At 58.0% G+C, this 18696-nt stretch overlaps 1 protein-coding gene across 2 annotated transcripts in view; it reads right to left on the minus strand.

The window, feature by feature from the left end:
- Positions 1-18696, minus strand: part of LOC129825524 (zinc finger protein DPF3-like) — a 68707-nt gene that overhangs the window by 23066 nt on the left and 26945 nt on the right. For both annotated transcript variants that reach the window (XM_055885687.1, XM_055885686.1), the window contains exons 3-5: positions 17246-17353; positions 16729-16859; positions 15343-15438 (exon numbers count right to left, since the gene is read on the minus strand). In XM_055885687.1, the coding sequence (XP_055741662.1) occupies positions 15343-15438; positions 16729-16859; positions 17246-17353 (335 nt within the window). The remainder of the gene's footprint in view (positions 1-15342; positions 15439-16728; positions 16860-17245; positions 17354-18696) is intronic.

The raw sequence follows: 18696 nt of genomic DNA on the forward strand, positions 1-18696 counted from the left end.
CACGGTGTAGGACCACGGTGTTGGACCACGGTGTAGGACCACGGTGTAGGACCACGGTGTAGGACCACGGTGTAGGACCACGGTGTTGGACCACGGTGTAGGACCATGGACCACGGTGTAGGACCACGTTGTTGGACCACGGTGTAGGACCACGGTGTAGGACCACGGTGTTGGACCACGGTGTAGGACCATGGACCACGGTGTAGGACCATGTTGTAGGACCATGGACCACGGTGTAGGACCATGTTGTAGGACCATGGACCACGGTGTAGGACCACGGTGTTGGACCACGGTGTAGGACCACGGTGTAGGACCACGGTGTAGGACCACGGTGTAGGACCACGGTGTAGGACCACGGTGTTGGACCACGGTGTAGGACCATGGGCCACGGTGTAGGACCACGGTGTAGGACCACGGTGTAGGACCACGGTGTAGGACCACGGTGTTGGACCACGGTGTAGGACCACGGTGTTGGACCACGGTGTAGGACCACGGTGTAGGACCACGGTGTAGGACCACGGTGTAGGACCACGGTGTTGGACCACGGTGTAGGACCACGGTGTTGGACCACGGTGTAGGACCATGGACCACGGTGTAGGACCACGGTGTAGGACCATGGATCACGGTGTAGGACCACGGTGTAGGACCATGGTGTTGGACCACGGTGTGGACCACGGACCACGGTGTTGGACCACGGTGTTGGACCACGGTGTAGGACCACGGTGTTGGACCACGGTGTAGGACCACGGTGTTGGATCATGGACCATGGTGTAGAACCACGGTGTAGGACCACGGTGTAAGACCACGGTGTAGGATCATGGACCACGGTGTAGGACCACGGTGTAGGACCACGGTGTTGGACCACGGTGTAGGACCATGGTGTTGGACCACGGTGTAGGACCATGTTGTAGGACCATGGACCACGGTGTAGGACCACGGTGTTGGACCACGGTGTAGGACCACGGTGTAGGACCATGTTGTAGGACCATGGACCACGGTGTAGGACCATGTTGTAGGACCATGGACCACGGTGTAGGACCACGGTGTTGGACCACGGTGTAGGACCACGGTGTAGGACCACGGTGTTGGACCACGGTGTAGGACCATGGACCACGGTGTAGGACCATGTTGTAGGACCATGGACCACGGTGTTGGACCACGGTGTAGGACCACGGTGTAGGACCACGGTGTAGGACCACGGTGTTGGCCCACGGTGTAGGACCATGGACCACGGTGTAGGACCACGGTGTAGGACCACGGTGTTGGACCACGGTGTAGGACCACGGTGTTGGATCATGGACCATGGTGTAGAACCACGGTGTAGGACCACGGTGTAGGACCACGGTGTAGGATCATGGACCACGGTGTAGGACCACGGTGTAGGACCACGGTGTTACACCACGGTGTTGGACCACGGTGTAGGACCATGGTGTTGGACCACGGTGTAGGACCATGGTGTTGGACCACGGTGTTGGACCACGGTGTTGGACCACGGTGTAGGACCATGTTGTAGGATCACGGTGTTGGACCACGGTGTTGGACCACGGTGTAGGACCACGGTGTTGGACCACGGTGTAGGACCACGGTGTAGGACCATGGACCACGGTGTTGGACCACGGTGTAGGACCATGGACCACGGTGTTGGACCACGGTGTTGGACCACGGTGTAGGACCACGGTGTAGGACCATGGACCACGGTGATGGACCACGGTGTAGGACCATGGACCACGGTGTTGGACCACGGTGTAGGACCACGGTGTAGGACCATGGACCACGGTGTTGGACCACGGTGTAGGACCATGGACCACGGTGTTGGACCACGGTGTAGGACCACGGTGTAGGACCACGGTGTAGGACCACGGTGTAGGACCATGGTGTAGGACCACGGTGTAGGACCATGGTGTAGGACCACGGTGTAGGACCACGGTGTAGGACCACGGTGTTGGACCACGGTGTAGGACCACGGTGTAGGACCACGGTGTAGGACCACGGTGTAGGACCACGGTGTTGGACCACGGTGTAGGACCATGGACCACGGTGTAGGACCATGTTGTAGGACCATGGACCACGGTGTTGGACCACGGTGTAGGACCATGGACCACGGTGCAGGACCACGGTGTAGGACCACGGTGTTGGACCACGGTGTAGGACCACGGTGTTGGACCACGGTGTAGGACCATGGACCACGGTGTAGGACCACGGTGTAGGACCATGGATCACGGTGTAGGACCACGGTGTAGGACCATGGTGTTGGACCACGGTGTGGACCACGGACCACGGTGTTGGACTACGGTGTTGGACCATGGTGTAGGACCACGGTGTTGGACCACGGTGTAGGACCACGGTGTTGGATCATGGACCATGGTGTAGAACCACGGTGTAGGACCACGGTGTAGGACCACGGTGTAGGATCATGGACCACGGTGTAGGACCACGGTGTAGGACCACGGTGTTGGACCACGGTGTTGGACCACGGTGTAGGACCATGGTGTTGGACCACGGTGTAGGACCATGTTGTAGGACCATGGACCACGGTGTAGGACCACGGTGTTGGACCACGGTGTAGGACCACGGTGTAGGACCACAGACCACGGTGTAGGACCACGGTGTTGGACCACGGTGTAGGACCACGGTGTAGGACCACGGTGTTGGACCATGGTGTAGGACCACGGTGTAGGACCATGTTGTAGGACCATGGACCACGGTGTAGGACCATGTTGTAGGACCACGGACCACGGTGTAGGACCACGGTGTTGGACAACGGTGTAGGACCACGGTGTAGGACCACGGTGTAGGACCACGGTGTAGGACCACGGTGTAGGACCACGGTGTTGAACCACGGTGTAGGACCATGGACCACGGTGTAGGACCATGTTGTAGGACCATGGACCACGGTGTTGGACCACGGTGTTGGACCACGGTGTAGGACCACGGTGTTGGACCACGGTGTAGGACCATGGACCACGGTGTAGGACCATGTTGTAGGACCATGGACCACGGTGTTGAACCACGGTGTTGGACCACGGTGTAGGACCACGGTGTAGGACCACGGTGTAGGACCACGGTGTTGGACCACGGTGTAGGACCATGGACCACGGTGTAGGACCACGGTGTAGGACCACGGTGTAGGACCACGGTGTAGGACCACGGTGTAGGACCACGGTGTTGGACCACGGTGTAGGACCACGGTGTAGGACCACAGTGTTGGATCATGGACCATGGTGTAGAACCACGGTGTAGGACCACGGTGTAGGACCACGGTGTAGGATCATGGACCACGGTGTAGGACCACGGTGTAGGACCATGGATCACGGTGTAGGACCACGGTGTAGGACCATGGTCTTGGACCACGGCGTGGACCACGGACCACGGTGTTGGACCACGGTGTTGGACCATGGTGTAGGACCACGGTGTTGGACCACGGTGTAGGACCACGGTGTTGGATCATGGACCATGGTGTAGAACCACGGTGTAGGACCACGGTGTAGGACCACGGTGTAGGATCATGGACCACGGTGTAGGACCAGTGTGTAGGACCACGGTGTTGGACCACGGTGTTGGACCACGGTGTAGGACCATGGTGTTGGACCACGGTGTAGGACCATGTTGTAGGACCATGGACCACGGTGTAGGACCACGGTGTTGGACCACGGTGTAGGACCACGGTGTAGGACCACGGACCACGGTGTAGGACCACGGTGTTGGACCACGGTGTAGGACCACGGTGTAGGACCACGGTTTTGGACCACGGTGTAGGACCACGGTGTAGGACCATGTTGTAGGACCATGGACTACGGTGTAGGACCATGTTGTAGGACCACGGACCACGGTGTAGGACCACGGTGTTGGACCACGGTGTAGGACCACGGTGTAGGACCACGGTGTAGGACCACGGTGTAGGACCACGGTGTAGGACCACGGTGTTGGACCACGGTGTAGGACCATGGTGTAGGACCACGGTGTAGGACCACGGTGTAGGACCACGGTGTAGGACCACGGTGTAGGACCACGGTGTAGGACCACGGTGTTGGACCACGGTGTAGGACCATGGACCACGGTGTAGGACCATGTTGTAGGACCATGGGCCATGGTGTTGGACCACGGTGTTGGACCACGGTGTAGGACCACGGTGTTGGACCACGGTGTAGGACCATGGACCACGGTGTAGGACCATGTTGTAGGACCATGGACCACGGTGTTGGACCACGGTGTTGGACCACGGTGTTGGACCACGGTGTAGGACCACGGTGTAGGACCACGGTGTAGGACCACGGTGTTGGACCACGGTGTAGGACCATGGACCACGGTGTAGGACCACGGTGTAGGACCACGGTGTAGGACCATGGTGTAGGACCACGGTGTTGGACCACGGTGTAGGACCACGGTGTTGGACCACGGTGTAGGACCACGGTGTAGGACCACAGTGTTGGATCATGGACCATGATGTAGAACCACGGTGTAGGACCACGGTGTAGGACCACGGTGTAGGATCATGGACCACGGTGTAGGACCACGGTGTAGGACCACGGTGTTGGACCACGGTGTTGGACCACGGTGTAGGACCATGGTTTTGGACCACAGTGTAGGACCATGGTGTTGGACCACGGTGTAGGACCATGTTGTAGGATCACGGTGTTGGACCACGGTGTAGGACCATGTTGTAGGATCACGGTGTTGGACCACGGTGTAGGACCATGGACCACGGTGTAGGACCACGGTGTAGGACCATGGACCACGGTGTAGGACCACGGTGTAGGACCATGTTGTAGGACCACGGTGTAGGACCACGGTGTAGGACCATGGATCACGGTGTAGGACCACGGTGTAGGATCATGGACCACGGTGTTGGACCACGGTGTAGGACCATGGACCACGGTGTTGGACCACGGTGTAGGACCATGGATCACGGTGTAGGACCACGGTGTAGGACCACGGTGTTGGACCGCGGTGTTGGACCACGGTGTTGGACCACGGTGTAGGACCATGGACCACGGTGTAGGACCACGGTGTTGGACCACGGTGTAGGACCACGGTGTAGGACCATGGACCACGGTGTTGGACCACGGTGTAGGACCATGGACCACGGTGTTGGACCACGGTGTAGGACCACGGTGTAGGACCACGGTGTAGGACCACGGTGTAGGACCATGGTGTAGGACCACGGTGTAGGACCACGGTGTAGGACCATGGTGTAGGACCACGATGTAGGACCACGGTGTAGGACCACGGTGTTGGACCACGGTGTAGGACCACGGTGTAGGACCACGTTGTTGGACCATGGACCACGGTGTAGGACCACGGTGTAGGACCATGGACCACGATGTAGGACCACGGTGTAGGACCACGGTGTTGGACCACGGTGTTGGACCACGGTGTAGGACCACGGTGTAGGACCACGGTGTAGGACCACGGTGTAGGACCATGGTGTAGGACCATGGTGTAGGACCACGATGTAGGACCACGGTGTAGGACCATGGACCACGGTGTTGGACCACGGTGTAGGACCACGGTGTAGGACCATGGACCACGGTGTAGGACCACGGTGTAGGACCACGGTGTTGGACCACGGTGTTGGACCACGGTGTAGGACCATGGACCACGGTGTAGGACCACGGTGTAGGACCACGGTGTAGGACCACGGTGTTGGACCACGGTCTAGGACCACGGTGTTGGACCACGGTGTAGGACCATGGACCACGGTGTAGGACCACGGTGTAGGACCATGGATCACGGTGTAGGACCACGGTGTAGGACCATGGTGTTGGACCACGGTGTGGACCACGGACCACGGTGTTGGACCACGGTGTTGGACCATGGTGTAGGACCACGGTGTTGGACCACGGTGTAGGACCACGGTGTTGGACCACGGTGTAGGACCACGGTGTAGGACCACGGACCACGGTGTAGGACCACGGTGTTGGACCACGGTGTAGGACCACGGTGTAGGACCACGGTGTTGGACCACGGTGTAGGACCACGGTGTAGGACCATGTTGTAGGACCATGGACCACGGTGTAGGACCATGTTGTAGGACCACGAACCACGGTGTAGGACCACGGTGTAGGATCATGGACCACGGTGTAGGACCACGGTGATGGACCACGGTGTAGGACCACGGTGTAGGACCACGGACCACGGTGTAGGACCACGGTGTTGGACCACGGTGTAGGACCACGGTGTAGGACCACGGTGTTGGACCACGGTGTAGGACCACGGTGTAGGACCATGTTGTAGGACCATGGACCACGGTGTAGGACCATGTTGTAGGACCACGGACCACGGTGTAGGACCACGGTGTTGGACCACGGTGTAGGACCACGGTTTAGGACCACGGTGTAGGACCACGGTGTAGGACCACGGTGTAGGACCATGGACCACGGTGTAGGACCATTTTGTAGGACCATGGACCACGGTGTTGGACCACGGTGTTGGACCACGGTGTAGGACCACGGTGTTGGACCACGGTGTAGGACCATGGACCACGGTGTAGGACCATGTTGTAGGACCATGGACCACGGTGTTGGACCACGGTGTAGGACCACGTTGTAGGACCACGGTGTAGGACCACGGTGTAGGACCACGGTGTTGGACCACGGTGTAGGACCATGGACCACGGTGTAGGACCACGGTGTAGGACCACGGTGTAGGACCACGGTGTAGGACCACGGTGTTGGACCACGGTGTAGGACCATGGACCACGGTGTAGGACCACGGTGTAGGACCATGGATCACGGTGTAGGACCACGGTGTAGGACCATGGTGTTGGACCACGGTGTTGGACCACGGACCACGGTGTTGGACCACGGTGTTGGACCACGGTGTAGGACCACGGTGTTGGATCATGGACCATGGTGTAGAACCACGGTGTAGGACCACGGTGTAGGACCACGGTGTAGGATCATGGACCACGGTGTAGGACCATGTTGTAGGACCACGGTGTAGGACCACGGTGTAGGACCATGGATCACGGTGTAGGACCACGGTGTAGGATCATGGACCACGGTGTTGGACCACGGTGTAGGACCACGGTGTAGGACCACGGTGTAGGATCATGGACCACGGTGTAGGACCACGGTGTAGGACCATGGTGTAGGACCACGGTGTAGGACCATGGACCACGGTGTAGGACCACGGTGTAGGACCATGTTGTAGGACCACGGTGTAGGACCACGGTGTAGGACCATGGATCACGGTGTAGGACCACGGTGTAGGATCATGGACCACGGTGTTGGACCACGGTGTAGGACCATGGACCACGGTGTTGGACCACGGTGTAGGACCATGGACCACGGTGTAGGACCACGGTGTAGGACCACGGTGTTGGACCACGGTGTTGGACCACGGTGTTGGACCACGGTGTAGGACCACGGTGTTGGACCACGGTGTAGGACCATGGTGTAGGACCACGATGTAGGACCACGGTGTAGGACCACGGTGTTGGACCACGGTGTAGGACCACGGTGTAGGACCACGTTGTTGGACCATGGACCACGGTGTAGGACCACGGTGTAGGACCATGGACCACGATGTAGGACCACGGTGTAGGACCACGGTGTTGGACCACGGTGTTGGACCACGGTGTAGGACCACGGTGTAGGACCACGGTGTAGGACCACGGTGTAGGACCACGGTGTAGGACCATGGTGTAGGACCACGATGTAGGACCACGGTGTAGGACCATGGACCACGGTGTTGGACCACGGTGTAGGACCACGGTGTAGGACCATGGACCACGGTGTAGGACCACGGTGTAGGACCACGGTGTTGGACCACGGTGTTGGACCACGGTGTAGGACCATGGACCACGGTGTAGGACCACGGTGTAGGACCACGGTGTAGGACCACGGTGTTGGACCACGGTGTAGGACCACGGTGTTGGACCACGGTGTAGGACCATGGACCACGGTGTAGGACCACGGTGTAGGACCATGGATCACGGTGTAGGACCACGGTGTAGGACCATGGTGTTGGACCACGGTGTTCACCACGGACCACGGTGTTGGACCACGGTGTTGGACCATGGTGTAGGACCACGGTGTTGGACCACGGTGTAGGACCACGGTGTTGGATCATGGACCATGGTGTAGAACCACGGTGTAGGACCACGGTGTAGGACCACGGTGTAGGATCATGGACCACGGTGTAGGACCACGGTGTTGGACCACGGTGTAGGACCACGGACCACGGTGTAGGACCACGGTGTTGGACCACGGTGTAGGACCACGGTGTAGGACCACGGTGTTGGACCACGGTGTAGGACCACGGTGTAGGACCATGTTGTAGGACCATGGACCACGGTGTAGGACCATGTTGTAGGACCACGGACCACGGTGTAGGACCACGGTGTTGGACCACGGTGTAGGACCACGGTTTAGGACCACGGTGTAGGACCACGGTGTAGGACCACGGTGTAGGACCACGGTGTAGGACCACGGTGTTGGACCACGGTGTAGGACCATGGACCACGGTGTAGGACCATGTTGTAGGACCATGGACCACGGTGTTGGACCACGGTGTTGGACCACGGTGTAGGACCACGGTGTTGGACCACGGTGTAGGACCATTTTGTAGGACCATGGACCACGGTGTTGGACCACGGTGTTGGACCACAGTGTAGGACCACGGTGTTGGACCACGGTGTAGGACCATGGACCACGGTGTAGGACCATGTTGTAGGACCATGGACCACGGTGTTGGACCACGGTGTAGGACCACGTTGTAGGACCACGGTGTAGGACCACGGTGTAGGACCACGGTGTTGGACCACGGTGTAGGACCATGGACCACGGTGTAGGACCACGGTGTAGGACCACGGTGTAGGACCACGTGTAGGACCACGGTGTTGGACCACGGTGTAGGACCATGGACCACGGTGTAGGACCACGGTGTAGGACCATGGATCACGGTGTAGGACCACGGTGTAGGACCATGGTGTTGGACCACGGTGTTGGACCACAGACCACGGTGTTGGACCACGGTGTTGGACCACGGTGTAGGACCACGGTGTAGGACCACGGTGTTGGATCATGGACCATGGTGTAGAACCACGGTGTAGGACCACGGTGTAGGACCACGGTGTAGGATCATGGACCACGGTGTAGGACCACGGTGTAGGACCATGGTGTAGGACCACGGTGTAGGACCATGGACCACGGTGTAGGACCACGGTGTAGGACCATGTTGTAGGACCACGGTGTAGGACCACGGTGTAGGACCATGGATCACGGTGTAGGACCACGGTGTAGGATCATGGACCACGGTGTTGGACCACGGTGTAGGACCATGGACCACGGTGTTGGACCACGGTGTAGGACCATGGACCACGGTGTAGGACCACGGTGTAGGACCACGGTGTTGGACCACGGTGTTGGACCACGGTGTTGGACCACGGTGTAGGACCACGGTGTTGGACCACGGTGTAGGACCATGGTGTAGGACCACGATGTAGGACCACGGTGTAGGACCACGGTGTTGGACCACGGTGTAGGACCACGGTGTAGGACCACGTTGTTGGACCACGGACCACGGTGTAGGACCACGGTGTAGGACCATGGACCACGATGTAGGACCACGGTGTAGGACCACGGTGTTGGACCACGGTGTTGGACCACGGTGTAGGACCACGGTGTAGGACCATGGTGTAGGACCACGGTGTAGGACCATGGTGTAGGACCATGGTGTAGGACCACGATGTAGGACCACGGTGTAGGACCATGGACCACGGTGTTGGACCACGGTGTAGGACCACGGTGTAGGACCATGGACCACAGTGTAGGACCACGGTGTAGGACCACGGTGTTGGACCACGGTGTTGGACCACGGTGTAGGACCATGGACCACGGTGTAGGACCACGGTGTAGGACCACGGTGTAGGACCACGGTGTTGGACCACGGTGTAGGACCACGGTGTTGGACCACGGTGTAGGACCATGGACCACGGTGTAGGACCACGGTGTAGGACCATGGATCACGGTGTAGGACCACGGTGTAGGACCATGGTGTTGGACCACGGTGTGGACCACGGACCACGGTGTTGGACCACGGTGTTGGACCATGGTGTAGGACCACGGTGTTGGACCACGGTGTAGGACCACGGTGTTGGATCATGGACCATGGTGTAGAACCAGGGTGTAGGACCACGGTGTAGGACCACGGTGTAGGATCATGGACCACGGTGTAGGACCACGGTGTTGGACCACGGTGTAGGACCACGGTGTAGGACCACGGACCACGGTGTAGGACCACGGTGTTGGACCACGGTGTAGGACCACGGTGTAGGACCACGGTGTTGGACCACGGTGTAGGACCACGGTGTAGGACCATGTTGTAGGACCATGGACCACGGTGTAGGACCATGTTGTAGGACCACGGACCACGGTGTAGGACCACGGTGTTGGACCACGGTGTAGGACCACGGTGTAGGACCACGGTGTAGGACCACGGTGTAGGACCACGGTGTAGGACCACGGTGTTGGACCACGGTGTAGGACCATGGACCACGGTGTAGGACCATGTTGTAGGACCATGGACCACGGTGTTGGACCACGGTGTTGGACCACGGTGTAGGACCACGGTGTTGGACCACGGTGTAGGACCATGGACCACGGTGTAGGACCATGTTGTAGGACCATGGACCACGGTGTTGGACCACGGTGTTGAACCACGGTGTAGGACCACGGTGTAGGACCACGGTGTAGGACCACGGTGTTGGACCACGGTGTAGGACCATGGACCACGGTGTAGGACCACGGTGTAGGACCACGGTGTAGGACCACGGTGTAGGACCACGGTGTAGGACCACGGTGTTGGACCACGGTGTAGGACCATGGATCACGGTGTAGGACCACGGTGTAGGACCATGGTGTTGGACCACGGTGTTGGACCACGGACCACGGTGTTGGACCACGGTGTTGGACCACGGTGTAGGACCACGGTGTAGGACCACGGTGTTGGATCATGGACCATGGTGTAGAACCACGGTGTAGGACCACGGTGTAGGACCACGGTGTAGGATCATGGACCATGGTGTAGGACCACGGTGTAGGACCACGGTGTTGGACCACGGTGTTGGACCACGGTGTAGGACCATGGTGTAGGACCACGGTGTAGGACCATGTTGTAGGACCACGGTGTAGGACCACGGTGTAGGACCATGGATCACGGTGTAGGACCACGGTGTAGGATCATGGACCACGGTGTTGGACCACGGTGTAGGACCATGGACCACGGTGTTGGACCACGGTGTAGGACCATGGACCACGGTGTAGGACCACGGTGTAGGACCACGGTGTTGGACCACGGTGTTGGACCACGGTGTTGGACCACGGTGTAGGACCACGGTGTTGGACCACGGTGTAGGACCACGGTGTAGGACCACGGTGTAGGACCACGGTGTTGGACCACGGTGTAGGACCATGGACCACGGTGTAGGACCATGGACCACGGTGTTGGACAACGGTGTAGGATCATGGACCACGGTGTTGGACCACGGTGTAGGACCACGGTGTTGGACCATGGTGTAGGACCACAGTGTAGGACCACGTTGTTGGACCATGGACCACGGTGTAGGACCACGGTGTAGGACCATGGACCACGATGTAGGACCACGGTGTAGGACCACGGTGTTGGACCACGGTGTTGGACCACGGTGTTGGACCACGGTGTAGGACCATGGTGTAGGACCACGGTGTAGGACCATGGTGTAGGACCATGGTGTAGGACCACGATGTAGGACCACGGTGTAGGACCATGGACCACGGTGTAGGACCACGGTGCAGGACCATGGACCACGGTGTAGGACCACAGTGTAGGACCATGGACCACGGTGTAGGACCACGGTGTAGGACCATGGACCACGATGTAGGACCACGGTGTAGGACCATGGATCACGATGTAGGACCACGGTGTAGGACCACGGTGTAGGACCATGGACCACGGTGTTGGACCACGGTGTTGGACCACGGTGTAGGACCACGGTGTTGGACCACGGTGTAGGACCATGGACCACGGTGTTGGACAACGGTGTAGGATCATGGACCACGGTGTTGGACCACGGTGTTGGACCACGGTGTTGGACCACGGTGTTGGACCACGGTGTTGGACCACGGTGTTGGACCACGGTGTTGGACCACGGTGTTGGACCACGGTGTAGGACCACGGTGTTGGACCACGGTGTTGGACCATGGACCACGGTGTAGGACCACGGTGTAGGATCATGGTGTAGGACCACGGTGTAGGACCACAGTGTAGGACCACGTTGTTGGACCATGGACCACGGTGTAGTACCATGGTGTAGGACCATGGACCACGATGTAGGACCACGGTGTAGGACCACGGTGTTGGACCACGGTGTTGGACCACGGTGTTGGACCACGGTGTAGGACCATGGTGTAGGACCACGGTGTAGGACCATGGTGTAGGACCATGGTGTAGGACCACGATGTAGGACCACGGTGTAGGACCATGGACCACGGTGTAGGACCACGGTGTAGGACCATGGACCACGGTGTAGGACCACGGTGTAGGACCATGGACCACGATGTAGGACCACGGTGTAGGACCATGGATCACGATGTAGGACCACGGTGTAGGACCACGGTGTAGGACCATGGACCACGGTGTTGGACCACGGTGTTGGACCACGGTGTAGGACCACGGTGTTGGACCACGGTGTAGGACCACGGACCACGGTGTAGGACCATGTTGTAGGATCATGGACCACGGTGTTGGACCACGGTGTTGGACCACGGTGTAGGACCACGGTGTAGGACCACGGTGTAGGACCACAGTGTTGGACCACGGTGTAGGACCATGGACCACGGTGTAGGACCACGGTGTAGGACCACGGTGTAGGACCACGGTGTAGGACCACGGTGTTGGACCACGGTGTAGGACCACGGTGTTGGACCACGGTGTAGGACCACGGTGTTGGACCACGGTGTAGGACCATGGATCACAGTGTAGGACCACGGTGTAGGACCATGGTGTTGGACCACGGTGTTGGACCATGGACCACGGTGTAGGACCACGGTGTAGGACCATGGATCACAGTGTAGGACCACGGTGTAGGACCATGGTGTTGGACCACGGTGTTGGACCACGGACCACGGTGTTGGACCACGGTGTAGAACCACGGTGTAGGACCACGGTGTAGGACCACGGTGTAGGACCATGGACCACGGTGTAGGACCACGGTGTTGGACCACGGACCACGGTGTAGGACCATGTTGTAGGACCACGGTGTAGGACCACGGTGTAGGACCATGGATCACGGTGTAGGACCACGGTGTAGGATCATGGACCACGGTGTTGGACCACGGTGTAGGACCATGGACCACGGTGTTGGACCACGGTGTAGGACCATGGACCACGGTGTAGGACCACGGTGTAGGACCACGGTGTTGGACCACGGTGTTGGACCACGGTGTAGGACCACGGTGTTGGACCACGGTGTAGGACCACGGTGTAGGACCACGGTGTAGGACCATGGACCACGGTGTTGGACCACGGTGTAGGACCATGGACCACGGTGTTGGACCACGGTGTAGGACCACGGTGTTGGACCACGGTGTAGGACCACGGTGTAGGACCATGGACCACGGTGTTGGACCACGGTGTAGGACCATGGACCACGGTGTTGGACCACGGTGTAGGACCATGGACCACGGTGTTGGACCACGGTGTAGGATCATGGACCACGGTGTTGGACCACGGTGTAGGACCACGGTGTTGGACCACGGTGTTGGACCACGGTGTAGGACCACGGTGTTGGACCACGGTGTAGGACCACGGTGTTGGACCACGGTGTAGGACCACGGTGTAGGACCACGTTGTTGGACCATGGACCATGGTGTAGGACCACGGTATAGGACCATGGACCACGATGTAGGACCACGGTGTAGGACCATGGACCACGATGTAGGACCACGGTGTAGGACCACGGTGTTGGACCACGGTGTTGGACCACGGTGTTGGACCACGGTGTAGGACCATGGTGTAGGACCACGGTGTAGGACCATGGTGTAGGACCACGGTGTAGGACCATGGTGTAGGACCATGGTGTAGGACCACGATGTAGGACCACGGTGTAGGACCATGGTGTAGGACCATGGTGTAGGACCACGGTGTAGGACCACGGTGTAGGACCACGGTGTAGGACCATGGACCACGGTGTAGGACCACGGTGTAGGACCATGGACCACGATGTAGGACCACGGTGTAGGACCATGGATCACGATGTAGGACCACGGTGTAGGACCACGGTGTAGGACCATGGACCACGGTGTTGGACCACGGTGTTGGACCACGGTGTAGGACCAAGGTGTAGGACCATGGTGTAGGACCACGGTGTAGGATCATGTTGTATGGGATGTCAATGGGATGTCAATGAGCCATAAACTAAAACCTAAACACTCATCTCATTTCTCTGAAACAAAAAAGTCCTGGCAGAGAATCACAGGACTGGTCACACAGTGCTGCCTTGCCCTCCCTCTCTCTCTCTCTGTCTCTCTCTCTGTCTCTCTCTCTGTCTCTCTCTCTGTCTCTCTCTCTCTCTCTCTCTCTCTCTCTCTCTCTCTCTCTCTCTCTCTCTCTCAATTAAATTTCTGTCTGTCTGTCTGTCTGTCTGTCTGTCTGTCTGTCTGTCTGTCTGTCTGTCTGTGTCTGTGTACAGAAGTTTCAAAACAATAAAGACATTACAAATGGCCGATGACCTCAGGCCTTGGATATTCCAGGATGATATAGTGAAGGCTTTTTGTTCCATAAAGTGTCCAATGTTGTTGGTCGTGGTTTGGCCTTTAGGCCAGTAAGTATGAGCAGAGCCTGCTGAGCATCTGGTACATGCCGTTGGCTTGGGCGAGTGTAAGAGTGGGGGTTGGGCCTGTTTGCCCGCTCACTACCTGGGCGTATGTGTGACTTCCATGTTGATGCCCTCTTTGCGGGGGTGGGGTGCATGGGGTGGGCAGGAGTGGCATAGGTCTGATCTGAGGGGGCCTAAAGGGGGTGTGGGCATGGTTGATGTGGGGGGGTGTTGATTGGTTGGGGTGGGGGTGTGAATGTGTCTGGGGGTGCTGTCTCTCTCTCTCTCTCTCTCTGTCTCTCTCTCTGTCTCTCTCTCTCCGTCTCTCTCTCTCCGTCTCTCTGTCTATCTCTCTCTCTCTCTCTCTCTCTGTCTATCTCTCTCTCTCTCTCTCTCTCTGTCTCTCTCTCTGTCTCTCTCTCTGTCGCTGTCTCTGTCTCACCCCTTCCCTCCCCCCTCTCTCTCTCCCTCCTCCCTCATCTCTCTCCCTCTCTCTCCCTTCCCCTCATCTCGTTCCCTCCCCCTCCTCTCTCTCTAACACTCACCCTTCCTTTCCTCTGCTTCCTCTTCGGAGTGTCCACTTCAAAGTCCTCATTGTCATCATGAAAATCGTCCCCATTCTCGTCGGCCTCCAAGACCCTCTGCAGGGGAGTAACAGAGGAGGCAGTGGTACGGAGAGGGTGAGGAGAGGTGAGGAAAGGGGGGAGGAGAGGTGAGGAGAGGGGGGAGGAGGCATGAGGAGAGAGGGAGGAGGGATGAGGGGGTGGTGGAGGGGGGAGGACAAGGGAGAGAAAGGGGGGAGGAGAGGGGGAGGAGGGAAGAGGAGAGGGGGGAGGAGGGATGAGGAGAGGTGGGGTGAGGAGAGAGGAAGGAGGGTTGAGGAGGGGTGAGGAGAGGGGGGAGGAGAGAGGAAGGAGGGGTGAGGAGATGGGGAGAGTTGAGGAGGATGGTAGAGGAAGGGGAAGGGTTAAAAGGGTGGTAGAGGAGGGGGAGTAGAAGGGAGAGAGATGAGAAGAAGGGGAGGAGGGGGAGGAGACGGGGAGAGGAGAGGAGAAGGGGTGGGAGGGGGAGGAGGGGTGAGGAGACAGGGAGAGGAGAAAAGAAGGGGTGGGAGGGGGAGACGGGGTGAGGAGACAGGGAGAGGAGAAGGGAGAGGAGGGGTGAGGAGATGGGGAGAGGAGAAGGGGGAGGAGGGGTGAGGAGACAGGGAGAGGAGAAGGGGGAGGACATGGAGGAGGGGTGAGGAGACGGGGAGAGGAGAGGAGAAGGGGGAGGAGGGGGAGAAGGGGGAGGAGAAGGGGAAGGAACCGGAGGAGGGGTGGGGAGAAGGGGAAGGAGGGGAGCAGGGGTGAGGAGACGAGGAGACGAGGAGAGGAGAGTTACAGAGGGACAGGTAGATATTTCACACAATTCACACATCAGGAAGGAAGCTTTTCTTGTGTTTCCGTCTCATCTTAGAGCTTAGATCTTAAAGGATATGTGAAGAAATGTGAAGTTCTGTTACGCTCGTTGTTGGAATGAGTGGACCAAGGTGCAGCGTGGTAGGTGTACATCTTACTTTATTTAATGAACACCCGAAAAAATATATATTTACAAACGAAACGTAAAGTCTAGTCGGGCTAAACAGCACAGTACCAAAAACAAGATCCCACAAACTACAGGTGGAAAAGGCTGCCTAAGTATGATCCCCAATCAGAGACAACGATAGACAGCTGCCTCTGATTGGGAACCATACCCGGCCAACAAAGAAATAGAAAACATAGATTGCCCACCCTAAGGGCGTGACATGTTAAGGTATTTGACTGGAGCTACGCCAATACGCCCACCTACTGTCACCCCTTTGGGTTGAAGTCTGCCTGCATCTATGTGTATGTCCTCTCACCTGTGTGAGCATGCGTTCATCCCTGAGTGTCTCCTCTCTCTTGCCGTACCTGTATCTCCAGAAGGGTCTCGTCCTCCTTGATGTCTTTCTTCTTCTCCAGTAGTCCCTCCCCTCTGAGCAGAGTCTCCAGAGCTGTGGCCTCTCCTGGGGAGGGCTCCCTCTTAGGAGCCAGCTCTGCCTCTGGAGGGGGGAGAGGGAGAGAGCGTGATACACAGGCAGAGAGAGACAGAGACAGACAGAGAGACAGAGACAGAGACAGAGACAGAGAGAGAGACAGAGACAGAGGCAGAGAGAGACAGAGACAGACAGAGAGACAGAGAGAGAGAGAGACAGAGACAGAGACAGAGACAGAGAGAGAGAGAGAGAGAGACAGAGAGAGACAGAGAGACAGAGAGAGAGACAGAGAGAGAGACAGAGAGACAGAGAGACAGAGAGAGAGAGAGAGAGAGAGAGAGACAGAGAGAGACAGAGAGACAGAGAGAGAGACAGAGAGACAGAGAGACAGAGAGAGAGAGACAGAGAGAGAGAGACAGAGACAGAGAGAGAGAGGTGTGTTATATTTTTACCCAGTCGTAGTTCACAGAGTCGTAGCTGAGGGTCCATGGGGGGGTGAAGCCGCCTCTTCTTCCTCCAACATCGCGCTGGGTACGCATACATCTGTCCAGCACCCAGACCTACACACACACACACACACACACACACACACACAAAAGTGTCAGAACAAAAATAGTTTAAAGTAATTGTCCAGTGTTTACACATTTCTATGGAATATGATCTGGTGGTGTGTACCCCAACAACAGAATGGGGGTGCGTACCCCAACAACAGACTGGTGGTGCGTACCCCAACAACAGACTGGTGGTGCGTACCCCAACAACAGACTGGTGGTGCGTACCCCAACAACAGAATGGTGGTGCGTACCCCAACAACAGAATGGTGGTACGTACCCCAACAACAGAATGGTGGGGCGTACCCCAACAACAGACTGGTGGTGTGTACCCCAACAACAGACTGGTGGTGTGTACCCCAACAACAGAATGGTGGTGCGTACCCCAACAACAGAATGGTGGGTGTACCCCAACAACAGAATGGTGGTGCGTACCCCAACAACAGACTGGTGGTGCGTACCCCAACAACAGAATGGTGGTGCGTACCCCAACAACAGAATGGTGGTGCGTACCCCAACAACAGAATGGTGGGGCGTACCCCAACAACAGACTGGTGGGGTGTACCCCCACAACAGACTGGTGGTGCGTACCCCAACAACAGAATGGTGGGGCGTACCCCAACAACAGAATGGTGGGGCGTACCCCAACAACAGAATGGTGGTGCGTACCCCAACAACAGAATGGTGGTGCGTACCCCAACAACAGAATGGTGGGGTGTACCCCAACAACAGAATGGTGGTGCGTACCCCAACAACAGACTGGTGGTGCGTACCCCAACAACAGAATGGTGGGGTGTACCCCCACAACAGAATGGTGGTGCGTACCCCAACAACAGAATGGTGGGGTGTACCCCAACAACAGAATGGTGGGGTGTACCCCAACAACAGAATGGTGGTGCGTACCCCCACAACAGACTGGTGGTGCGTACCCCCACAACAGAATGGTGGTGCGTACCCCAACAACAGACTGGTGGTGTGTACCCCAACAACAGAATGGTGGTGCGTACCCCAACAACAGAATGGTGGTGCGTACCCCAAGAACAGAATGGGGGTGCGTACCCCCACAACAGACTGGTGGTGCGTACCCCAACAACAGAATGGTGGTGTGTACCCCAACAACAGAATGGTGGTGCGTACCCCAACAACAGAATGGTGGTGCGTACCCCAACAACAGAATGGTGGGGCGTACCCCAACAACAGAATGGTGGTGCGTACCCCAACAACAGACTGGTGGGGTGTACCCCAACAACAGACTGGTGGGGTGTACCCCAACAACAGAATGGTGGTGCGTACCCCAACAACAGAATGGTGGTGCGTACCCCAACAACTGAATGGTGGGGTGTACCCCAACA

Source organism: Salvelinus fontinalis, chromosome 27 (genome assembly GCF_029448725.1).
Source record: "Salvelinus fontinalis isolate EN_2023a chromosome 27, ASM2944872v1, whole genome shotgun sequence".
Lineage (NCBI taxonomy): Eukaryota > Metazoa > Chordata > Actinopteri > Salmoniformes > Salmonidae > Salvelinus > Salvelinus fontinalis.